General features: G+C 37.4%; 2 protein-coding genes across 2 annotated transcripts in view; both read left to right on the top strand.

The window, feature by feature from the left end:
- Positions 1 to 396: 396 nt before the first annotated feature.
- LOC144434212 (uncharacterized) lies at positions 397 to 19354 on the top strand. Its single transcript, XM_078122665.1, has 15 exons — positions 397 to 628; positions 2050 to 3177; positions 4049 to 4672; positions 5193 to 5270; positions 6221 to 6562; positions 7588 to 7734; positions 8170 to 8232; positions 8535 to 8594; positions 9492 to 9803; positions 10295 to 10408; positions 10999 to 11123; positions 11548 to 11688; positions 12198 to 13554; positions 16096 to 16191; positions 16758 to 19354. The coding sequence occupies exons 1-15, from the start codon at positions 397 to 399 to the stop codon at positions 18587 to 18589; spliced, it is 6651 nt and encodes a 2216-aa protein (XP_077978791.1). The 3' UTR covers positions 18590 to 19354.
- Positions 19355 to 22865: 3511 nt separating this feature from the next.
- LOC144433608 (uncharacterized) overlaps positions 22866 to 27498 on the top strand; it is a 69713-nt gene continuing 65080 nt past the window's right edge. Inside the window, exon 1 of the mRNA XM_078121943.1 lies at positions 22866 to 22961. The gene's annotated coding sequence lies outside the window, so the exon portion shown is untranslated. The remainder of the gene's footprint in view (positions 22962 to 27498) is intronic.

Here is a 27498-nt window from a genome sequence, read left to right as displayed (position 1 = left end):
CATCAAAATAACCCACCCTATATCAAAATAACCCCGCCCCACATTCAAAATATCCCACCCCACATCAAAATACCCCACCACACATCAAAATATCCCACCCACATCAAAATACACCCATCCCACATCAAAATAACCCACCACACATCAAAATAACCCACCCTATATCAAAATACCCCCACCCCACATCAAAATATCCCACCGCACATCAAAATACCACACCATACATCAAAATACACCCATCATTCAAAATAACCCATCCCACATCAATATACCTGAGTATACCTCACCCCACATCAAAATAACCCACCCCACATCAAAATATAATCAGGAGGTAATTAATACATACAAGCATGACGTAATTAATTCTTTTGATTTTAGGTTGTTCATAACAGCAAAATGTCCAGTAATATAAAAGACAGTGTCCCCTATGACCCATGTCTGAAGGAAGTCAGACGCACAAACTCAACCGACACTCAAGTTCGACTTAAAAATGAAGATTCTGCTGAAATTGGTGAGCCTGACTTACCTGGTACTTCCTTCTCAGAAGTTACAACTATAAAGGAAGGTACAGAACAAGATGATCAACTTGGTAGTCAGAAAGAAAAGAATCTTACTGAAGCATCTAAAGGTAATGACTTTGATCTAAAAAAAAGTTTAATTTTTTAACATTATATATTGAGGAACTTTGTTGCAGAATGACATTTTAAAATGTGACAGGTTCAATTTCTTTTGGAAGACAAGACAAGGGGAAATTTTCACATACTACTCGTAAATAACTCATTTCTTGAGGTCGAACTTTGGAGCAGAATACATCGATGGGTAACTTTGAATTATAATAATAATAACATGTTGGTTATTAGATAGCACTTTCCCACTCTGTGCTCAAAGCGCTTTACAATTATTACCCCTGGCTTGGATCTATATCGGCACAATTGGCCCTCTATACTTCTTCAACTCCCTGGGAAGTATACATCCATTGCAACCTCAGAAACAAATGGCAGTGATGGGGCTCAAACCTGCAACCTGTCAGACTTTTAATTACCACCTAAGTGTGCTAAATGATGAGATGAATTCTCATCACTTGGGATAGTATTTTTAATTACCACCTAGTTGTGCTAAATGATTGGTTGAATTCTCATAACCTGGGATAGTATTTTTAATTACCATCTAGGTGTGCTAAATGATGAGATGTGAATTCTCATAACCTGGGATAGTATTTTTAATTACCACCTAGGTGTGCTAAATGATTGGTTGAATTCTCATAACCTGGGATAGTATTTTTAATTACCATCTAGGTGTGCTAAATGATTGGTTGAATTCTCATAACCTGGGATAGTATTTTTAATTACCACCTAGGTGTGCTAAATGATGAGATGAATTCTCATAACCTGGGATAGTATTTGTAATTACCACCTAGGTGTGCTAAATGATAGGTTGAATTCTCATAACCTGGGATAGTATTTGTAATTACCACCTAGGTGTGCTAATAAATGATTGGTTGAATTCTCATAACCTGGGATAGTATTTTTAATTACCACCTAGGTGTGCTAAATGATGAGATGAATTCTCGTAACCTGGGATAGTATTTTTAATTACCACCTAGGTGTGCTAAAAGTGGCAATCACTTAATTTCTGGTCCATACCATCGCTTTCACTCAAAGCGCTGCACATGTATTACTATTATAGGTGCACATGAAAATAAGTCAACCTTCTTGTTCTGTTTGATTCTCTCTAGCATGCAGGGATGTAACTTTAAAAGTGGCCAGTAGTATGTGAAATGTAGATGGCACTATCTATAGAAATGATTATGAGACTCATAAATCTGCCTAATTTTGGAAATATATACTTGTTGAAACAAACTTTCTAAACAAAGTCCTGAAAAAAAGTAGTTGCCAAAACCGCTGAGTCTCCAATTGTTTTTTTTGTTGGCCCTATCTACATCCCTGGTATGAGATAAAAATATTATAATTAAACTTGATATCTTTCTGCAATCATCATATGGATGACTGCGTATTCACTTATTCTTCCATTTTCCTTCTTTTGATGCAGGAAAGCATTTGCAGATTGGACAGAGAAGTAGGTCTCCATCACCATCACTGCAACAAAAAACAGAAAAAGAAGACAACAATGCCAATATGGCAACAGAAGTGGTCCCCACTCGAGTTGAACCAGAAACATCGAAAGTGGGAAAGGAAAAAGAACAAGCCGATGTAAAGAGAGAGGCTACAGTGGTTGAACAAAACCACAGTGATCCATCACAACAAGAGGCTAAAATGCATGATAAAAGGTTGGATGAAATAGTGGCTACGGTTACTGGGTTTTTTGAAAGAGTTCAGTGTGGTTCCAACAAGTTGGAAAAACAGCTTCTCAGTGCAGTAGATACAATAGAAAAATACCACAAGAAACACTTTGAACAAAGCGAACAAAATCACATTGCAATTTTTGATTTGAAGAAGGAACTGCATCGAATAGTACAAGAAAATCAGAAAGAAAGAAATGACATTCTTAAGAATCAAGAAGAGATAAAGGTTGCTGTGAACACTGTAATTCAACTCTTGATGACTGTGCGTGCAGAACAAAAACATCTGATAGAAATGCAGAAAAAACACGAGAATGAAGTGTCACGAGACACATCAGAATTCAAAGCCAGTATATTAAATCTTCTACTCAAAGAAACTGCTGACAGAGAAGAAGAGAGGAAAAGAAAAGCAGAACAAGTTGAAGACACCAGAAAGTTCCAGCACTGGTTAGAAGAAAAGTTTAGTGAATTGAATGATCATCTCTCTGCTGACAGAGAAGAAGAGAGGAAAAGAAAAGCAGAACAAGATGAAGACACCAGAAAGTTCCAGCAACGGGTAGAAGAAAAATTTAGTGAATTGAATGATCATCTCTCTGCTGACAGAGAAGAAGAGAGGAAAAGAAAAGCAGAACAAGTTGAAGACACCAGAAAGTTCCAGCAACAGCTCTTGGCTATAAATCAGGAACTCAATTCACAGAAACAGGAACGTGTTGAAGAGAATGCACACATTCATAATAGACTAACATTACATCACAGTGAATTGACAGACAGGGTGGATAGTTTGAGAAGGGAAATCGGGAGGAGGGACGAACCTGCGGATGAGGAATGTTTCAACTCAATACAGGTTGTGCAAAATGAGTACCCAGTTCCAAGTACAGGTACGGATAGTCTACTTCCTATACAGTATCATTACCATTTACACCTCCACTCACACACAGTATAGTCAAAATTGTTACTCTGGAAGTCCTGAGATGCATGAGTTTGCAATTTAAAATTCATCCATAGCCACCCACTTAGTCATTAACATCATGTCTTTGTTAATCAGTAACAGAATTCTAACCAATAACTCAGTCCCTCATAAAGTTAGTGTTTATTGGAGCAGTTATAATGTAATATCCAAATATGGTATATCTGTCAGCTTAGCCAACCAGAATCCATCTTACAATATAACTCTCAACGTTCAAAATTGAAAGAAAGAGAACGACCAAACAATAATGATAATATCATTGTCTGTGCTCTGTGCTTGTGCTCTTTTCGACCAGAGCACCCTGAAGTACTGTAACCATATGTTTCAGCACATTACACGTTTTCATTGGTTGGGTGAATTCACTCCGCACTCTTGTGTGGCTTGGGAAAACATATGGTATTGTGCCAGTTGTATGTATGTTCACAAAAGAACAAATGACAGTAAACGTAACAGCTAAAAAGAAATCGCAAAGTGTATACTACATCAGATTTGAATCAGATTGATATTGCACCAAAACATTAAAAAAAATGACTAATGCATGACAAGCGGGAAACAACGTCTTTGTGTTCTGATCAAATACAATGATGTGTGAGGTTTTTAGCATTTAGTTTTTATTTGGAGTACCTCAATTGGATTACAAAGAAATATGATAGAAATACAATGTAACATGATATTATCATATGCTAAGAGTTTCAAGATAGTACCTATGAAATTATTAAAATTTATAATAATGATTTTTAATTAAATGGTTAAAAATTCTTGTTATGTGGTTTATTTTACAGGGTCTTGTATAATGTTGTCTATTGAGTCCATGCAAGCAGACTTACTTGGTAGAGATGATGACGATGATGATGATGATGGGAGTCCAGGGAGTGACTTGCAGGGCAGAGATGGTGATGGTAGTCCAGGAAGAGACTTACAGGGCAGAGATGATGATGATGGAAGTCCAGGAAGAGACTTGCAGGGCAGAGATGGTGATGGTAGTCCAGGAAGAGACTTACGGGGCAGAGATGATGATGATGGAAGTCCAGGAAGAGACTTGCAGGGCAGAGATGGTGATGGTAGTCCAGGTAGAGACTTGCAGGGCAGAGATGGTGATGCTAGTCCAGGAAGAGACTTACAGGGCAGAGATGGTGACGGTAGTCCAGGTAGAGACTTACGGGGCAGAGATGATGATGATGGTAGTCCAGGAAGAGACTTACAGGGCAGAGATGGTGACGGTAGTCCAGGTAGAGACTTACGGGGCAGAGATGGTGACAGTAGTGCAGGTAGAGACTTACGGGGCAGAGATGGTGACGGTAGTCCAGGAAGTGACCCTGAACTCTATGGCCAGTCACCAGTACAAACACTGGCTTATGGCATTGCTAGCACCATTCAAGTTTTACCAGGTGGAGAGTTTAATTTAGGTGAGTTTATGATCTGTATGAGATAGTCTTACATCTTGTCATTCAAGTTTAACCAGTTTGTCAGTCTAATTTTGGCAAGTCTACCAATGACAGTATACATGTACACTCTAAGTGTGTGTATAACTCAGTGACATATACCACCAGCCCAGTGATAGATAATAACCGATAGCCATAATAATCAACTGGCTATTCCACAGTTTCTTGTCTTGCAGTACCAGAAAACACTCTTATGTCTGTTAGTCCTTGAATTTCAAAAATCTCCAGCAGTGGTCGAGGAACCAGCCCCAACTTGGTTGCTCAGCTTCCTCATAGTTATTACCAACTAGCTACTTTTTCAATTTTACCAGCTATTTTCCTAAATTAATTACAACTCTAATTGCTACTATATAGTGAATATTTTACCTAGTTTTTCTCAGATATCCACAATTTCCAAGTAACACTGAATTCCCATTTGAGATAATATCAAAATTTGCAACAATTTACGATATCCTGTAATTTTCTTTGTTCATTTTTCTTACAGTTGGCCATGAAGAACCTATGACAAGAGATGAATACTTTGAAATGAAAGCAAACCCTCATCCAAGGGTTAGACATGCAGGTAAGGCCCATGGATCACTTTCTTTTGATATGCATAGAGCTATTGTATTGGACAGGCAGGTAAGGCCCATGGATCACTTTCTTTTAATATGCTTAGAGCTATATATGTATTGGACAGGCTGGTAAGCTCTGTAGATCACTTTCTTTTGACATGCTTAGAGCTATACATCAGGTAAGGCCCATGGATCACTTTCTTTCAAAGAGGAATGCCACTCCAAGAAATAGATGTATTTTCATAAACTTTGAGTTCTGGAGAGTCAATTCATAATTCCACATCGCATAAATTTCATGCGATTGCCAAGAAACACCAAACTGAAACTCCTTGTAACTACGGTAGCATGTATCTCATTTTCAGAAGCCAAGTACAAAATTACCTTTTTTAGAGTTGGCAGCTTAAATTAGGGTTTGTCGGGTTATCAGAAGCACACAATTTTTTTTTATTTGGCCACTAACTGTACTCACTGGTTCTCCGTAATGTCTTATTACTCTCAGTGGTAATTGAGCCTTTGGTTTTCTAAGATTGACACAAACTAAAACTATTGTCACAGCATGTTGACACAACTGTGATGAACTAATTTGTATGGATGTTGGTTTAATTTATAGTCTCAGTATTGAGTTCAAGTTTCAGTGTACTGTTTTGGGACTTCCAATGTTTACACTACTTAGTATCTTGATCACTGGATGATTAGAATTGCACAACAGAGGAACCGCTATCACCATCTTGTGTAATCTAAGACTACCACATTGAAGACCAATAGATTTAGTTAATGTGTCTATCTTAGAAAACCAAAGGCCTAATTACCAGTGTCATATTAGTCTCACAAAAACAATAGATGGAAGTGACGTTTAGATGTGTGCAGTGTCATGTGATTTCTTGAAAACAAAACTACACTGTGAGCCACACTTAATATAGTAATTTCGAACAACGGATGATGTATGGTTATTTTGCAGTGAGGATCTTTCTGCATGGTTGCCGTAATCTAATGGATGCATTAATGGAACTAATACAGCGCAACCAAAGTAATCAGACACAGTTATATGAAAACCTTCTGTCTATTGCATGCAGCAGTAGAATTGAGCTTGCAAGGGGCTGTATTATTTTACATGCATACCCCAAGAGTGTGAAGGATGCCAGGAAACTTCATGCCAGGCTGGTCAATGGGAGAGCTGCCTGTGAATTGAGGAAATTACTGTTGACAGAAGAAGTGATGAAACAAAGTCAAGTAGAAGATGCAATCCTTGACATTGTAGCTGTTCAACAGGATTTAATAGATGTGATACAGGAATTACAAAGTAAGTAGAAATTATATTTTATGACTAGAACTTAAAGAATGTCGTAATCGAAATTTATGTTTCAACAAAACTATTGAACACGTATTATACATAGAGTTGAAATTTTGTGAAAGCAATATTGAAGCTTTCATCCACATCATTCTGTGGACTTGTTGACAAGTCTGGTTGTTCCTGGTTGGTCTGCTTTGAATTTCACAAATATGAACTTTGTGTAGTGTTCAAAAGTGTAAATGTCATTGAGGTATGTAAAGGTCCCAAATTTGGAGATTGACAAAGTGCTCATAAAAAGTGCTCAGCGCTCACTTTGTCGAAAATGGCGAAGTGAGCTTTACATACCTGGGTCATTACACAGGTGAGTTTGCTGTATTCATGTTGTACAATACAATTGTTGCCATTGTGGTATTTCCTGGTGTGCCAGCTGCTGAATTCTGACCCTTGCACTACTTTGTGCCTGTTTTGGGTATATATGGCTCAACTATGATAACGCATACACTATGACAGAACCCCATGTGTGATACCTCCATACTCGGGGTATTGTATGAATGCATGCAGTGTTTTCTGTGGCCATAATTCCTTTATAAGCATAGAGTGAAGTGCAGCAGAAAACACTGCACACCAAGAGTTACACCCACACTGGCATTTCAAGGTATGGGGTTCTGTTACACATCTGAAACAGCAAATTTCTGTAAAAATCATTGTGTGTGCTCATGAAATGTTGTGTACAAGACAAATTAATGTACCCTAATTCGCATAATACATGCATCAGGTATGCCAGTTTTAATGCACTGCATAATTATGCACATGCACAAACCAGTGCAAGTAATCACCAGTAGTACATATGTCATACATACACTTATCAATTGTTTTCAGCACAATTGTAGTAATCGCTAGTGTACATGTGATTATTCAGGACTACACTTTGATCCCCCCCCCCCCCCACACACACACACATGCTGAAAAGGCCCCCACCCCAAGTCATGTCATAGCTTGTTTCTATTGAACTGGAGAAATGTTTCCTTGTTCAGGCATGGAAGACACACCTACGTCTGTTGATGAAAAAGAAAAAGTGGATTGTGAAGCTTCTGACACACACCATAATGTTGATGAACCAGTTACACTTTCTGACATGTGTACATTTACAGGTGATAAATCAGACACTGCTGATATAATAGGTAAGTAAATGGCCTTTATTTTTATTGAATAATTGGTATTTTAGTGGTGGTGGTGGTGGTGGTGGTGGTAGTGTGATGTGGTGTGATTACAGTATGATGTAGTATGGTGGTGGCCAGTTAGGTTGTGACAATGGTGGTGGTGGTGGTGGTGGTGGTGGTGGAAGCAGATAGTGAGGGTGGGGCTGGTGGAAGCAGATGGTGAGGGTGGGGCTGGTGGCAGCAACAGTGATGATGATGGTGGTGGTGGTGGTGGTGGTGGTGGTGGTACCTGGGCAGTGATGGTGGCGGGTGATGATGGTGATGATGGTTGTGGTGGTTGCAGTGGAGGTGGCAGTGGCAGTGGTAGTGGCAGTGGTAGTGGCAGTGGTAGTGGCAGTGGCAGTGGAGGAGGAAGAGGGAAATACAGATTTTTATCTTTCTTATTATTTTTTACAGATCTAGAAAACATACAAGATACCTTGAAGTTACACAATACACTTCCTAAAAGATCACATACAGGTATAAAAAGAAATATTTAAGTCAATTTTTTTCTCAAGTTTTCTTTATAGCCCCCTCATTATCATTTTGATGAATAGGTCCGTAGTTTAATATTTTAATAATCACAGAATCAGATGAGTACTATAATTAGTTGTATATCTTGTCCTATTGTTCAACAGATTTTCAAAAAGTTTATAATTTTTCTGATTGTTTGCCTGCTTGATTATCCCACACTTTATTTGCTTTTGCTTTTTTTACTTGACAATGTTCTCTATTTCAATAAATGAATATGAATATGAAATATATAGATGTTGTATTCACAGATTTGGAGAATGTACATTTGTTGACGTTGCACGATTCTCTTCCTAGAAGAACAGGAACAGGTAACAAAGTTGCAAACTTTTCAATTCTCAATTTTAGGTACATGTGTATTTGTCACGAGTATTTTCCAGCTGAATGAAGAAAAATATTGGAGAATATCACAATTATACCAGTACCAGTACATGATATCAAAGACAAATCGGGGAAATTAATGGCAATTTTGAATGTTTTGTCTAAATTTTAGACACAGCAGAACCAGCGGCCATTCTAAAACTGTAAACAACTTCGTTAAAACACTACAAATTCACACAAATTCCAAATTCTACCTCTCATCTCATCTCATGGGGGTACTTCAGTCTGGTCATGGCATTTCCACCCCTCGGTCTTGGGGACCGTAGTTCGTACTTCTGCCCCCATTTGCCTCCAACTGGCATCACTCGATCGGCCTCCAACAGGCCCCAACTCGCCTCAACTGGCACCACAATTCATACTCACCCATCTTGCCATCGACCAGATCAGTAGTGCCCTCTGCCCAAAGTGGTTTTTGGTTTATACTGGATTTATTTGACATGTAGTTACCTTTGTTATGTGTGTCTTGTATTATTAGTATTATTTTATTTCCATTAACAACTCGTTTTCTAACTTATCTGGATGTACGTGTGTGTCAAATGGCAAGTTTGAATGTTTTGTCTAAATTTTGAACACAGCAGAACCAGTAACGTAGATGCGTGTTGTTGTTACATATAACGCACATTGTCGTGATGTAGAACAAACAGATCTATATGCCATATTTTTTGTTCAACCTGACTCCGGTACAGAAGTTTCAATATCTTAAAGGCCAGTTACTTATAGAATAAAGTTACTTATAGAATAAAAATACCTGAAAAGAATAGAAAATGGCATAGAATGAAAGGAAATATTTGAAGTTTATATTTGTTATTCCTTTGTTTTAATTACAGTTAGACTAAAGATCAGTACTACAAACACTGGAGATGATTCACAACTGAAAGCATTGTACCATCACATCAAAGATAGTGTAGTTAGTTTCACTCAAAAACTACAGTGTCAGGTAGACGACGTACGCTGGGGATGCATCATCTTGGACTTGAAGATAAACAATGCTGCAGAAATACAGAAGTTGTTGGCAAGATTTAACAGTGGAGAGTTACTGCAAATCATTAAAGAAATTGCCAAACCAGTGATTGGTAACACAGATTCCATACAAGTGGGGCTTATTGAAGGTGATGTTACAGCTGTGCTCAAAGACATTGGTAAGTTTAACCACTCACAGCAAATGTTAAAATATGATGTTGATCAGGTCTACGATAGTTTGTATAGCAAGTGAACTGCTATTACCTGGTGATAAACTTTACAGCTCGGATATGATCAAGTTTTATGGACCACAGTTGTGTTGTAAAAGGGCCCAACTTTATGAAGGTTCATAAGTCGTACTACCAAAGTCCTCAAAAAATATATCCGAGCTATGAAGATTTACATACCTCATGGCAAGGGAATATCATTTGAATCATGTAACCATGTGAATTGACAATGGAACAATAATTTATTTTAAGCACAAAAATGTAAAGATAGAAAAAAACAAAGCCAAATCACTTAATGACCATGAGCACTCCACTTAATCGTATTTGGGTAAAGTGTGCCGCAGCAATGTATGGAAAATTACTGTACAGGTTTATTGCTTGCACTCTCTGTTAGATTACATTGTAAGTGATACTGGTTTAATGATAATACTTGGTATTTACAGGTCACAGTACAGGACCAAGTAGTGAAGACTCTGAATCAGCTAATGATGTGTCTTCTCAAGTTGATATATCACAGTTAATGAGTGATACACCAACAGACTCTTTCACAATCACAGGTGAGTGATACATCTATTGCTAGACTAAGTAGTATGTTATTAACAGTCACAAAGCTCAATCATCACAGGAAAAATTGAAAATCAGTGATGGTAATTAAGATGGTGGCACCATTAGCATGTATATGGGCAATATTATCAGACTGAGTGCAACTTGGAACCTTAGATAAAACAAATGGTTCCTTCTGACTTTAATTGTCACTTGCAGTAAGGCATTCAGATTGTTGAAAGTATGATTATGATTTTAAAATATAATCAACCTTGGTATATTTTTTCCAACCAACCAACCGACCTATCATTTTAATCAATCAATAAATCAATCAATCAATCAATCAATCAAAAGAATTTGTATAGCACCAAATGTTCTATGGTGCTGAACAGGAACAATAAGTAGATCATTATAAAAAGTTATAAAGCTCTTGCAAGCAGATATGTCTTGATGTCCTTCTTGAATTTATCAACAGTGGGTGATGAATGTAGTTCAAGTGATATACTATGCCATAAGAGGGACACTGTGTTAATATAATATGTACCATGGATGAGAAACATACATTTTATTAATAAGTAAACTAACATTTGATTGTCTACTTTAGGATGGCCGCCACAACCAGTTGATGTATTTGTTGGTTATGATAGTACTCTTGACAAAATGTACCATGCATACAAAGCATGTAAACAAGATATTTTAGAAGACGTATCCAAGGAAACGCTGATACATGTAAGTATACCCTCGTGAAATTGTTATATAGTTACATCACCTACTTACACAAGACTAAGAAAACACATTATCTATCGGAATATAAGATAGATCTTCTGTTATTTTAGGCCCAGACATATTTGATTTCATAACTGTAATCAGCACACTTCAGAATTGTGTGAGTGTATGTCTGTGTCTCTGTGTGTGTGTGCGTGCATGTGTGCATGTGTGTGTGTGTGTGTGTGTGTGTGTGTGTGTGTGTGTGTGTGTGTGTGTGTGTGTGTGTGTGTGTGTGTGTGTGTGTGTGTGTACATACGTATGTGTGTACTGTGCATGCATGTGTGCTCCATGCATCACAGTGTCTTGATGGCCAGATATCTTCAAGTCAGAAACTTTGATGTATTAGTTTGGTATCTGATAGAAATATTTTTCCACTTTCTTTTAGGTCCTTACTGGTGTTGCAGGCATTGGTAAAACTGAGGTAGCTATCCAGTATGCCTACAGATATCACAGAGACTATCCATCAGGACTGTACTGGATAAATGCTGCCACAATGACTGCATTGGACCATGGATTTAGTACAATGGTAAGTCAACTTCTATTTAATTAGTGGTACATTTGTATGGGTAAAACTGAGGTAGGTATCCAGTATGCCCATCACAATGACTGCATTGGACCATGGATTTAGTACAATGGTAAGTCAACTTCTATTTAATTAGTGGTACATTTGTATGGGTAAAACTGAGGTAGCTATCCAGTATGCCCATCACAATGACTGCATTGGACCATGGATTTAGTACAATAGTAAGTCAACTTCTATTTATCTAGTTGGATTGGTAAAACTGGGTTAGCTATCCAGTATGCCCATCACAATGACTGCATTAGACCATGGATCTAGTACAATATAGTAAGTCAACTTCTATTTATTTAGTGGTATTGGTAAAACTGAGTAGCTAATATCCAGTATTCTATTCTGAGATACTGATAACACAGACAAAAAAGACTTTAATCGTGTACCGATAATAGTTATCAGAAGTACAAGACTCATGCAAAAACATTGGGTAAAAAAACAATATTTATTTTGTGTACTTGCAGTTGCAAGAGTTGGATCTTGAAGTGACCATTGATAATGACAACATGTGTCTAACAGCTGACCAAACCAAGTGTCAAATACTACAGTGGTTAGAATCACATCCAGGCTGGCTGCTTATCTTGGATGATGTCACCAACTTTGAACTCGTCAAACACTACTTTCCAGTATTGCCCAGTAAAGGTCACATCATCATCACTACACGACTGATGGATTTCAAAAAGATGGTGTCTGTGAAGGCGGAAGAATTACCCATCGGTCCACTCAGCAACGCTGCAGCCATGAAGATGTTGCTGTGCACTCAAGGTATATCACCCAAAGAAGTGTACTTGACTTTGAGAAGGATGGAAGAAGAGGATGGACAAAACTACGTGGCTTTTAAACAGTTCTCAGCTGATCTACATGGCCAACCACTATCCATTATGATGGCTGGTTCCTTTACGAGGAAAAACCTAGCCAAGGAAGAAAACAAGACTCTGTATCAACATTTCTGGTCTCAACCAATCACAGTGCAGCTCAGACAATTGAAGAATTACAACCAGTATTTGGGTAATCTTGATGACAAACTGATGTGCACAGTGAGTGACCTTCAAACTGACAGTGATGTCGTTGATCTTGAGAAAGAAGATGTTGAGACCAGTGTATGTATCCAAATCGCATCACATCATTTCACAAGTGCATGGAAACTTATCTCAAATCAACTAGAGAGTAGAACAGATGGACCTGCAGCAATGGAATTGTTGCAACTAATGTCTTACCTGTCGCCAACTATCTCAAAATCTCTTCTCATCAGTACAAGCCAGCAGTTGAAGTCTAGTCATCTCAAGAAAGCCATGCTAGCAGCTGATCCTCACATTGACAGTAGCCACCAAGATGAACGACCTGTTGAGATGAAACTGTCACACTTAGTAACCATTCTCTGTGAACATCATCTTGCCATGAAGTCTTATGGTACCACCTCATTTACAGTCCCACGGATCATACAGGATATCATAAGACAGAAGCTGGAAAGAAAGATGATAAGAAGAATCACAGCTGTTAATGATGCCATACAAGTATTGAGAGCTAACTTTCCTACCATATCAGACATGGTAGGGATGACATCACCATTGGCATCTACTCAACAGGAGGTCATAGTTCACACTTCAATCCTGCACACCCATCTTACCAAATCATTTGTCGAGGAAGCTAAAGTGGAGATGGAAGATCCCACATCACTGCTCAATGACGTCGGCTACTACTTACGTATGATGGCAAAGCAACCCCAGGCTGCAGTACCTATCTTTGAGACTGCCTTACACATTGCTGAGGTTCTCCTGACTTTGAAACCTGAAAGAGAACACCACAGGAAACTTTCAGAAGGTAAGGAGACGGTCATCGGGGGGAGTAATATGGTACTTGTAAACCTGTGTGTGTAAATATATAATGACTTCACTGTCACTTGTCTAAAAACCAGCAGCCACTGACAAAACTCCTACAGTATAAACTGTAGTTGCATCTGTAAGAATAACATGACATTAATGTTCATATCGTATGAGAATACAGCATTTTATAGGGTGGGAAATTGCCTGTGACTACTCGTCATTAAACAGGTCACAGTGAAGGTAAAATATAAGTAACCAGTCATTGGAAATAAACATGACAAAAAATACTAACAAGTTGCAGACCACATCTCGTTAATTTCACCCTCAATTTCTAAATTCATCACTTTCTATGTTTGGATTGCTGTATAAACTCAGGTATTTAACAAGGTTAAATCTACTTGTCCATATTTGCCAGGTTTGTCATATTTTTTTACCAGTCTGAGCAAGTCTTTCAGTATCTACACTTAATGACAACAAAATGAATGCACACATGAAGAAGTGGAAAATGAATAGCAACATGGTTGCAACAAGTTGACTTTTTGTTCCAAACAAAACTTGAAAATGGTATCTGAATTTTTTGACTGCACACTTCGGTCTTTGTCAACATATTGACCCACCTATTCAGAACATGTGACCTTATGGACATATGAGCCTATAATAAGGGGTTATAGATGCCTGTGTATGTCATAGGCATAGATCAGAGGTATTCTGAATAGTGGGTCAATCTGTTGACAAAGACTGAAATGTGAAGTGGAAAATTTCAAATATAATTTTCAATTTTGAGTTTGGAACAAAAGTTTTAAATCGATGCTAAAATGGTTTACAAAAACACAGATGAATTTTCATTTGAAGATGAAATAATAAATATACTCTTTTATAATAACAAATTTTAGAAGTTAATCCATTTTTCTTAGTGTTCGTAAAAAAAATTGATTTTATTTGGGTTTTGGGTGATATTACATGTATAGTGCTATGTACAGTGTACAGAAAATGTATGTATGTTGAACAGTATACATTAAATTAATTTACGTGAGACTCCAAGGGTTTAATAATTATATCAAATGATAAAGAATTTCCCCACCTGAGCTTATATGGCAATCTACTAGGCTAAGACAAACTGAGTGTACAAACAAATAGGTATGTCTGTGTGACTAGAATTGCTGATAATGATACGTTAATTTCACTTTAGGTGATTTGTACAGTTCACAGGTAAGTACGGCATCTCTGATATCGTTAGCACTGTGTAAAGTCATAAATGTGTCACTGTTGTATAGCATGCAAACAGCACTTGATGTGGGGTCTAAGGTTCTTAATTTGAGAATTAAACTCTCGGCCATTTTTTAAAAGATTCATTGTGTTCCTTTAATCATGTCAGGCAAGTGATTAACTAGTCTCAGTTACCCAGACTCTCCCCACTGGGAGCTCTGCCTATGGAGACCTCCCCAAGTCTGGGAAAACCATGTTCCAACTCACCCACAATGGAAGTAGCTGCTGGAGCAGTGCATCATGGGGATTACTTCACGTCCAACATTGCAGACTGAACGAGACGAATGATTTGGGTACCTTTGCAACTGATGTATATTAATTACAACAAACAGGCCCCGTAAGCCCATTTTTTTATGTTTGGAAGAAATGTTCTGTGTGACTTCCATCTCAGGGTAGTTGGAACGTGGTTTTCCCAGACACTCATCTGGGGATGTCTCGTAGGTAGAGCCCCCAGCGACGAGAGTCTGGGTAACCGAGACTAGTGATTAAAAGGTTTATACCCACAATGATGACTATTTCATATCATAGGTTTGACTGTCATTGCATGATGACTATATCTCTAGTTAAGAACTAACCGTAATTTATAAATTAAATCTAACTTACTGTAACTTTGTGTGTGTATGCTGTAGATAGATGATTACTATAATCATTAGATATGTTTCAATGTTTTACTGCAACTTCACTCTATAGTCATTCACATTGCTTATTTTGCAGGTACTAGGATCTATGTTAGACTGTAAGATACATCATGTTGTCATTTAGCCCTAATAAGTATTCTCTGGATGCAACCAGATCTTGTAGCAAAGAGGCTAAGATTAAGGCTCCATTCAGTACAGACATGGGTACTGGCTGATAGGGCATGGCACAACATGTCATATCTCCAGCCTAACTCAGTACAGATGTTGGTACACACTGGCTGATAGGAGTGGCACAACACATCATATCTTACAGACTAGGTTTATGTCTTGAAATGACTTCTGAATTGTATCCATTCTTTGTAAACATATATAGTCACGGCATCAAATTCTTTGAATAAAAAAAGTATACTTTTGTTTTGTTGTTGTTGTTGTTTTTTTGTTACATCATAAAGTTGGAGAGAGTCTCCACCATCTGTGGTTATATCTAGGTAGAAGACCTAGCTGGCAGTAAATAATGTCTGTATTAACCCAAAGTAAGCACAGGGAATGGTTATTGTCGTTGCATTACTGTTATTTTTCAAGGTATTATGAGAATGAAAACTAAATCTTTTGTTTTCCTTATTTTCTCATTACAGCCCATTACAATCTTGGCAGTGCCTATTTTGATGTTTCCAGAGTTAAGGATGCTTTGAGAGAGCAAGAGAAGGGCAAAGAACTTCTGAGATTATCAGGTATGTTTATATACCCATGTATCATCACAACTGTGTTGGTATGCTTAGGGCTAATAAAAAGGATTGTGTGGTTCCTATTACACTCAAATTTACAATACACAAGGTAGATTTTTTTCTTTTTTAGTATTTTTTTTTCTGCATGAGTGTCTTGTTCAGCCATTGTTTTCCAGATTGTAAGAACGGTTTTATTGTGTTATTTTAAGTTGATGTCAGTTTCCGCATCCACTATTTCTCATGAGACTTCACAATTTTTGCAATTTTATTATTTGTTTCTCAAATACGTAAAAAAAAGTTTAGGATCTGCAGTGAAAAGCTAAGTGGGGTCACGTAACTGGAACTAAACAATTATTTTTTTAGGCCTTACTCTGTTAGTCAGCAGGTGGCTATGCAGCAAAGTCAAAAGAAAATCATATATAATTAAGAATAGTAAAAACAAAGGTATAAAAGAAAGACAAAGTGAGGGCGCCATGTATACCTCGGCTACACTTTCTAACAGGATCTGTATTAATTAAAATAATTGCAATGTGATCATAATTATACTGAAACTTGATGTCTTGTTATTTCAGGTGTGTATGATATTAGTCAAGATGAAAAAGACCTGTTTACTGCAATCCAGAACCAAGATGAAGACAACATCCTTGAACTGCTGCCAGGCATTATAAACATTAATGCTGTCTCAGCAGAAGGTCTGACATTCCTTCATCAAGCTGCTATTTACAATGTTTCATCCTTTATCAGACATGTACAAAACTATCATAACATTTCATTGTTAATTGGCAGTGTTGTGGAATGTAAAGAGAGCGAGTTCTTTAATATGAAAGCAATCGATATTTCGAGGAAGTCGTTTAGTGAGAAGCTACAGGTAGCAATACAAATTGAAGAAAGTTTTAGTGAGTTACACAAAGTTGCTAGACAAGGGGGTGTAGAGAAGCTTAGAGAGTTAGTGCAAAATATGGGAAATGTTGATGTGCTAGCACACTGTGATCTGACACCACTACATGTAGCATGTGGAGTTGGATCTTTAGGTATTGTCAAATTGTTGATTCAGAAAGGAGCAGATGTCAGACGTGAGACGTCAGATGCAGTTACAGTCTTACAGAAAGCTGTGATGTATAACCATGTAGAGGTGGTTGAGTACCTGCTATCAAGGTCAGAGGTTAGGGAATTAATACGCCATCAGGATCAAAAGCTCAATACTGTACTACATATTGCAGTGAAGCTAAATAAGGGGTCCCAATTGGTCCAATTACTCGTAGATGAGGGGGCCTGCATCAATGCTCCAAATGCTAAAGGGTACACACCTGTACATGTAGCTGTAAAATCTCACAGAGTCGAAAATCTCAAAGTTCTGCTACAAAATAATCCAGACATCCAAACCAGGGATGGGAAGCACTGGCAGGCAATACATTACGCTGCAGAGTCTGGTCATGTTGACATCATCAAAGTTCTACTGAACCATGCTTCTAGACACCACAGAGTAGAGGAGATAGCAAATGCCAACTGTGTATTAGATTGCAGTGATTCTGTGTGTCTTGTGAAAGGGAAACAAAATAGTAAGGAAGTTTGGCACTATGTCCGTGTAGATGTCAGCAAACAACCTCTCTTCTTTAATTCATGGAAGAGAAAAACTCCCCTCGATGTAGCTGACTTTGGAAAAGTGTTGAAATCCGGATGGGGTTCTAATCCAGGACCAGGAGTATTTCAGTCTATTAAGAAGGAATATGAGGAAGGAGATTTAGATAAGATAAAACAAGTAACACCACTCCATTTAGCAGCAAGAAATGCTCACATTGAAGCCATAAAAGTGCTAGTCAGGGAGGGAGGGGCTTTAGTCTCTGCAGAGGATGATCGACAGCAAACACCTGTACACATGGCAGTTTTGTCAGGAAAGCTTAGTGCTGTTAAAACACTAGTTGAAGATTTAGGGGCTGATCCAAATACTGAAGATAGTGAAGGTAATACACCAGAGTATCTTGCTAAGTTCAACCAACTTGATGACATAGAATGTTGGTTTCGTGAATATAAAGCTAGACAAAGTACATCTCCAGATGAATCTTCTGAGCATGGAGGTAGGAAGGACTGTTCTCAGCAAGGGGAAACTGACGTGAAAGCTGTCTATGAAGGTGCTGCATCAGTGCCTACAACAAATAAAGATACTAAGATAGATCTCTCTAATAATACTCCATGCAGTGAAAGTGAAACTTGTGACATCTATACTTGTGATCAGGACCATAATGATACAGAAAAGTGTGTCACTAAAGGAAGCCAGGGGGAGTTGAATGTTATTTATAGTACCTGTTATGAGGAGGCCATTGCAAGTACATCAGAAGAAATGGTTGGTCAAATGAATAAATTAGTAGAGAATAAGTTTCCACCTTTCAAATTTTTTCATGTTTGATTCAATCAATCTTCACAATGCCATGATTATTTCTGAAATGAACTTTGTTGAGTAAACTATGCAGCGTAAGGTAGAGTTTGCAATAATGCAAACTTTTTTGTTGAATTGTCACAAATATCTTTGTAGTACTAGTTAAAGAGTGCAATTAAAATACAAACAGTTTTCTTAAAAAATCAAAGGTAATGTTATAAACAATATATCATGTGTAAAAATTACAAAAGAAATATACTTTTGTATAACTGTAAAATACCAGTTGCTATACTACTTCTGAATACAGTTGACACTTAATCATCATGTACAATGTCTAATTATTTGTATTTAAACACTTTTCAGTGAATATACTGCTTGTTGTCTTGTCATAAAAAAACAGTACTCCAGTTACAGTTAGTGCAGCTCTAAAGTAGAAGAAATATTCAGCCAACAGTGAAAATATTATATGTATTATATGATTTTATTGGCACTGGTGTAATTATATTTTTCTCCAAAATATTCATGACCTAAGGGTTTGTCACTACTCATCTAGTGACTCATAGTGACGAGGCCCCTTAGGTCACCCGTATTTTCCTTGGCCGAACAAAGAAACATATTGGGGAGTAACATCTAAATATCCATCAGTCAGTCTGCTATCTTTACAGATCGTTTTATAACATAAGAAGGAGCTTGCATTTTGAAATACAAGCATACAATAGTCGGCAAAATCAGCTTAGCATGTAAGATGTATAAGATATAAGATATGTACTCTTACTTGTATTATTGTCGTTCACAATAAATCACACCTATTGACCAGAACAAATGTTTGTAGTTACCCTTGTAAATCTTCCATACATTTATACCTAGATGTAGTTTACCCAAAGAACAAGTTAACGATTAGTGACGATTGATAAGATGTTTGACTATTGAGTTGTGGAAGTTCATGTATATTGTCATAATGCCTGCCCTCTAGTGTTCATACATAGTACAACTGTCGACATCAGAGCGTTGACAAACGGAACCTGTTACAAACAAGGGGAGTAAAGAAATGACATGGCTTAATAACACTTGGCACAGCATGTTGGAACAGAAGAGACGTGTATTACACACTATGGTTTGATTAGAACATTTCTATAGCCTCTTTATGTGTACATGAAATGACGGGGGAACTGGAAATTTATGAACGTGAACTGTTATGTCAAGTGGCCATAAAACTGTTCATATCAAATGATGGAATGTTAGTAATACAAGTCTCTCTACTTCCAACACGCTGCATGTGCCAAGTGTTGTTAATCCAGTTCAATTGTTTACTTTCCCTGCCTTGTAACAGGTTCCATTTGTCAACGGTCTGATGTCGGCAGTTGTACATATTCTGTACTTTTCCCACAGAGTATACACAGAGTTTTATATTGCCATGCTAGCATTATCTTTTTTCAACTTTCGTCCATCATATTTTCCTCTTTTTCTACTTTTGTCCGCCATACTTTTTTTTCTTCTGTTATTGCAGCGGGTGTGTAAACAGTGATATGAGAAATAATTGAGATACAATATGCTGCAACTCAAAGGCTCTTGAATCAATCTGTGTGATTTTTTTAAAAAAAATGTATTACCATAATTATGACAGTATAGTAAAAAAAAAAAAAAAAAAGTACGACGGACAAAAAGAGAAAAAAGAAAGAAAAGTAAGCTTATGGCGGACGAATTCTAAGATCTTCAAAGTAGGAAGAAAAGAAAAGTAATGGGGGCCGGGGTGGGGGCAAGAAAAAGATAATGTTAGCAAGCCACATGCCTAGTATCCTAGTATGATACGGCACCGTCCGAAAAGTACCTGCCAAGGTTATACAACATGGCTTATATGTACATGTACATGTAAACCATATTGATGGCTATACGTACGTTAGTCACATACTGTAGCCATGTGTCCGACCATGCCACTACTGTGAGAGCTGTAACTGGGAACAATATTTATTTAAATAGTTGGCGTTTCCTTTACAAAACTAAAAGTAAATAACAATTTAAAAAAACATTTGATGATATGAGCAGGTTTTTTTAATCTGAGACTCCTGGATGACTGGTTCTAGTCTAGGATTTAGTGTGTAAAGTTACGGCACTTTAGTACCTGTCAGAAAATAGTGACTGTAAAAATATTAATCATGCAGGTGTAGCCAACGAGTCGATTTTCGAAATTCATTCGAAAAAACGAAAAAATAGGTAACGAACGATGTTTACACAGTATTTTGGATATATTGACGTAAGTGCCCTCCCATCGTAAGTAAATACGCAAAGTTTCGCGTCAGCCCCCCACCCCCACCCACCGGTGCCACATCCCCTTAAATATCTACGTCCGACTCGCTTTTTTCCCCATTCTACTGAAATTGATTCTCCACTGCAAGTTCCAATTATTCCGCTTCAGTTTATCTTCCCACCATTAAATCAGTGTTACAGTAATGCCGTATAAAAACTCGAATGAATGAATCACTCTGATATGATAACAGAGATTTCATTAAATTCCACTCCTCTATATTTTTAACGCTCAAATCCTTAATTGCCGATACCTTTCCCTTCTTCGAAATCCCTTACCCACTCAGCTAAAATGCAAGTTTTCCCGCTGACCAATACAAACAAAAATCCCACTGGAAGCAAAAAAAAATCCACGTTTTCGCACGAATAGCTCGTTGGATCACCTGAAAAATTGAACACTCTAGCTCTACACGTTGTCACACAGACCTAGGCTACAGACTTAAAACCGCACTGATCACAGCTTGAAATTCTCTCTGCTTTATAAAGTTTAGTCTAATTTTTGCTATAAGACGACAAGGAAACATCAACTATCAGGCCGTCAGCTAGCTATATTATCTCTGCATGATGTAATATGAAAAACTAATTAGTACTATGGCAATGGTTACAATTACAAATTTATAGTACCGTTTCTTTGAATTATTACAAATCTGTCAATTATTTCCTGCTGTGAGGAAAATTACCTTTATAAGAATCATCAGACTGAGTCCAAATATTTAATTAGACTCTTACACACACTCCCAGTTACATGTATTGTGTTTTGCTGTATGGACAAATGTCAACGATCTTGAGCGTCACTTGGCGCGTACTAGCATAAGCTTATAGTCCTGCTTGCAGACGAAGTAAAGATATTGGGACTCGATTCCGATATTCATTGTTTCCTCGGTGTAGAATGGAACAATGTCAGAATCGAGTCCCGACTTATTCCGTCTGGAGGTAGGACTATGGAAATAAATGTTCCGCGAACTCCGACACATCTCTGTCCCACTCCGGAGATGTGTCGGAGTCCTGGGAGCAAAAGCTTATGTATATATTTTCCATAGCCCCGCTGCACTGCTTGCAGACGGAGTAATTCTGGACTCGATTCTGACCCCCCCCCCCCCCCCTTCTCCATCGCGTCCCGTACACCGTTTGCAAGCAGGACTAACATTTCCATTGCTAGCGCATCACCTGGTCACATAAATTGCTATAGTAAATTTCAAGTAAATTGTGTACTACAAAACTGAACGGTATATACGACACATCTCTTTGCTCCCCTTCCGTCACGGTCCAGAAGGCCCTACTGGTCGATAGGCCTCTTGCAGAGAGTTATTGATTATACTTTATTTTTACATGTAAATATATATGCATTTCCTTGTCCTAAGTGATTTAATATTATAATTTCACCCAAAGTGATACAGTGTCAGGTTCTCTGCATGCAACAGGTCTCATAGCAACCGTGTGGAAAGGAAGTGTACACTGCAATATGACGTCACAACATGCAAGATGGGTTGACTGAAAGCTGTTATATTTATTGATATACCTCCCGCCGTACAATGAACTGTCGTGTGAGTACATTACATGTCCATATTATTATTCAAGAAGTTGTGAATTTTACTGAATAAACTAGAAATATTCCATTAACAATTAAGAACACTGAACGAGGCAACATCTCCGTGGACTCTTTATATCAGAGTCTTCTACTCTATTATATTTGGTACACTCTGATTAAAAAATCTGATTTGGTGAATACAGCTCGATTTTTTTATTTGCCTCTAGCTCTATTTCCCGCGGTTTAGTGCCGATTTTTTTCAATTTTTTAGCAAGTACCGATACCCATATTTTATTTTATGTCCAAAAAACTAATTATTTGCGATGAGTGTATTGACTTTCAGTGCAGATTAAAGTACATACAATGGTCGGACATCATACGCTAATCTGGTAGGGGTGTGCTCTGAAGTTATAACAGCCTAATACAATATTCACAAGGCATATCTACTATCTGTCGGCCACTTGGACTTAAAATTTATGATTTTCAACAACAAATTTGATCGGTTGTCAATTGATAACAACTAAACTCAATGTGTACGGATTATAGAGAACTATCTCCGGAAACGTGACCAAGGTAGGTGATGGTTTTCACTCAATATTTGTACGTAGATTGTGAATGATGTTCGTTGGCTCACGGCAGTGCCAGTGTAAAAATAGTAAATGTTCAAACCGTCTTGCACGACGGATACAGTAGAAGTATTTGAAGGAGAAGGGAACTTGGCGCATTGACTTTGAAGGCTGGTTTTCGTATTCTTCGTTTATATACAGATAAAATAAATCCAAAAAATGTATACTTTATAAGCAGACAGTGAGATACTTCTTCAAAATGAAGAATCTTTTTGAAACGTGCACATTTTGTTGTTTGTTGACAAGTTATTTTGGTCGTCTGCCATAAATACGTGTGACGTCGGACCCTCGGAAAGTAACGATCACGGATCAGTAACCACTAATGCACCGGTACACAAAATTTATGAGAGTGGCAAATATGCAACGTATGTGCTACAGAACATTGCATACATTGGTGGTACATGTATTCCAGTCTAGAGTGTTTGTTTTCCGTGTTTGCATGTGTACGGATTTATCGTGTCAACACTCACAGCCTTCGAGGTTCATCTGATTGTTTGATTACGTAATTCCACCATGGAAAACCAAATTCTTCGTTGACGTCTTTGGGTTGTCCACAGATACGCAAGTTCTACCCCAATTTGATGACTTGTTCCACGTCATAAGGCAGCTGAGAACCAGTCGCAGTATCAAACAATATAACATGTATTTCGAACACGTTATAATTTAATACCGGAGGAATGAGGAATGATTAAATTTGAAGCATAGACACTAAGACAGTGTCACAGGCATTTGTTTCCCGAGTTATGGCTCAGAATATTTCTATCAGAATACAATAAAATGACGATAATATCGTTAATATTGACGTATTAAACCAACACTATATGCAAGGAGTAAAATTACACTTGTTTCTGTGATCGCGCAGTTTCACTAAATGCGAAGGAAGACACAAGGTATGAAAGGCAGCCACCATTACCGTACGTGTCTTCCTTCGCATTTAGTGAAACTGCGCGATCACAGAAACAAGTGTAATTTTACTCCTTGCATATAGTGTTGGTTTAATATGTCAATATTAATGATATTATCGTCATTTTATTGTATTCTGATAGAAATATTCTGAGCCATAACTCGGGAAACAAATGCCTGTGGACAGTGTCTGTGATTACATGTAAAAGTTTCAAAATGAATTATAAAAGTATGTACATACTACATACATAAATAATTTTGGCTAGATTCTGGGTTGTGTTGATAGAGGAGAGACAACATGCATTTGTCAATTGTCATACATGTATAGTGGGGATTGACGATGAAATAAAAAAACCTAACTCATAACAATGAACATGTTCGAATGGCACTCAATAGCTGGTTGAATGGAGTCATAATGTTTAAAATGGCATACAGAATTTAAATAGAATGACTGCATGGCTCTGACTCTTCACTTTGTCAGTTTTATTCTGAATGGCTGTTAGTCCTTGGGAAAGATTTGCCTGTCAACCAAGTAGTACATGTATAAATGGGAACCTGGCAGGATAGATGTTGTGTGGAGGATTTAATCCTATATGATAATACATTGTAAACATTGATAATACATGTATCTGTATCTGTATCTGTATCTGTATCTGTATCTGTATCTGTATCTGTATCTGTATCTGTATCTGTATCTGTATCTGTGTCTGTGTCTGCATCTGTATTTGTATCTATCTATCTATCTATCTATCTATCTATCTATCTATCTATCTATCTATCTATCTATCTATCTATCTATCTATCTATCTATCTATCTATCTATCTATCTATCTATCTATCTATCTATCTGTCTGTCTGTATCTGTATCTGTATCAATACGTTGAATGACCAGATAACTGGTATATGATTGATGGAAAGATAATTTATTCATGCAGTTGTGCTGGATGAATGTATTAACAGTTCCAATTTTAGCTTTGCTATCTTCAAGACTATTCCAGTCTATTATTGTTCGTGGGAAGCATGAGCTTTTGAAGATGACTGTGTTACATAGATAGATAGAATATCTTTATTGCATCCATTAAGAAAACTACATTTCTTCATTGGATTTTCTGCAATAAGTGTTTGGTGCTAAAACAAACTAGTAAATATATAAAGTACCATAATAATAGTTAACAAAAATAACAAAATAAGGTTTATACAAAAATGTAAACTTTTTAACTTTGCAGTTTGGTATCTGGTAGCATACATTGAGAATTTGTTTGTAGCATATTTTTTCCATGGGATTTGTGCTGGCAAATCCCTCAACTTTGCGTGGTTTTATTGATCTTTTTGGTCTCTGTAGTATAAGGTAGGTGTCTGCATGAATACCCGGTAACAGGACCTCAGTAATCTTGTATAGTAGCAGGAGACGGAGTTCCCTTCTGCAGTCGTGTAGAGTTTTGATGTTGGCATTTTGACATTGGCCCTTTAGGAGTACACAATCTCGGCTGTCTCTGTGAAGTTTACTGAGACCGTCAGCAAAGATTGTATACTCCTAAGGGCTGTATGCTCCTAAGGGCCAATGTGAATATACATGTAAGTCTGTCAGGGGTAATACATTGGACAACACTTTGAGCATTGTGTGGTTATAAGTGCTGAGAATCAAATGCACATTATCATTTAACTCTGTCACTGCTATATAAACCAAGCCTCCAGCTTAGTATAGTGTATATGAATCCATTACTCACCCTTCCACATCATTTATTATTTTGAATGCAATGAGAGAATTGACTGCTGATTGACCTTCACATTTGGACTTTCATCCAGGACCAGGATGTGGACTGGCAAGTCCAAGCAAAGGCTTAAAAAACAAGTGTGAACAGTTTGGTCCAAGCCAGGCCCAGAGTATAATTTCGTCCCAAAGTGAAGACGTGTCTTGGACCAAGTTCCACATGATTCCAAGTGACTACACATATAAGCGGTTTCAAAGACGATTAAAGTTAAGAGAACCATAGACCCTTTCATTGCTTTGACATCTTGGCAATCCTTCAAACAACTTGGGATGACCTTGCTTCTAATTGTACCCTTATAAACTAGATCAGGCTTCCGAAATAACATGAATAAGGTCATTCACTTTTTCCAAATCATGTAGCTACCAGGACTCTGACAAGTATGTCATAAAATGGTCTGTAATGAAATTGCCTAAACTGTTTTCATAATAGGTGTGTTATGATGAAAACTCGTCTATATAGATTATAGTTGCAAATGAATTAAATTCGGTATGGTACAAAGTTTTATTTTGTTAGCAAATACAGGTATGGGTGTTGGGGGGGGGGGGGGCACATGTATACATTCTCATTTTCTCCAATGGCCACATGACAAAGTTTAGAAATGGGCTGGTAGTAAAATATTTTACTGGCCACTTTTAGTAATTCGTTATCAAATAGTTAATTTTATCCTGATGCTGAGATCTGTGCTATATAGAAATTAATTGTGGCAGTCATGTGATCAGTACACTGATATGTTGAGTTCTCCACTGTTCACCCAAAACATACCAGCTGCAACCCTGGCAGTCATGTATGAACTTTACAAAGATATGGTGTTTGAACAGTGTCATCATAGGCACTGAAATAGACAGATTTGTATAGTTTAGTACAGACAATGTCACATTGTCATATGGTCATTGTAATGTCACCACTGAATGGACATTTCATTGAATTCAAAAGACTCAATAGTCACCTGAAGATCAATACTCAGTCGACATCAGCATCACCATGTGTGCAATTGTCACCATACAATTTATGAATAGTGTGTAATCTGGTCACTTTAGACTTGGTAAACAACACCAAGTCTCCTCAGTGAAATAGTGAATATGTGTTACCATGGCAACCATACACCAAAAGGAATTTCCGTCTGACTTCAATTTTGCCAGAGAATTATGCCTCATTAAAAGATCGAGGGTTACTGTCATTTGACCTGTACTATTTTCAACCCATTAATCACATACAAATGTACTGTGCAGTCACGCCAGTTCAATACTCCTTGAAATAAATGTGTTTGTAACAGTTAATAAGTTAGCCAAGCAAATACACTTCAAGTGATTCTATAGAGTTGCAAACAGTAACAAGTAAGTTTGTATCATTTCACAGGAATGACTATAGGAAACTTAAGAATAGAATAGAATATAATCTTTATTGCATCCAGATTTTCTGCAATAAGGGTTTGGTGCTAGGGACATTAAAATACTTATCTAGTTCTCTATGCCAGTATGATGATTTCACCAGTTTGTATTGTGCATTCATGTACACACCTGCATCGGGGTACACATTGTACATATTTCTACAGTCCTCTGATGGCCTAAACTAGTACCTGCAAAGATCTCTATTCTAAGATCTAGCCATGGCATCAAATTTCAAGATCTCTCTCTCTTAGTTTACTGTCTGTTAGTGCTATCCACAGACATCAAATCTCAAGATCAAGATGATTTGATACCACTGGTAGCATCTAGACTACTGCTGCAGTGCAGATCTTGAAAATGCCAGATTGTTCTCAGAAATGGTCTTGGATCTCAAACAGGATCATCATGTATAAACCACAAATCT

This window comes from Glandiceps talaboti, chromosome 4 (genome assembly GCF_964340395.1).
Source record: "Glandiceps talaboti chromosome 4, keGlaTala1.1, whole genome shotgun sequence".
NCBI lineage: Eukaryota > Metazoa > Hemichordata > Enteropneusta > Spengelidae > Glandiceps > Glandiceps talaboti.
The sequence above is the reverse complement of the archived record's forward strand: the minus strand, read 5'-3'. Positions and strand labels throughout refer to the sequence as shown.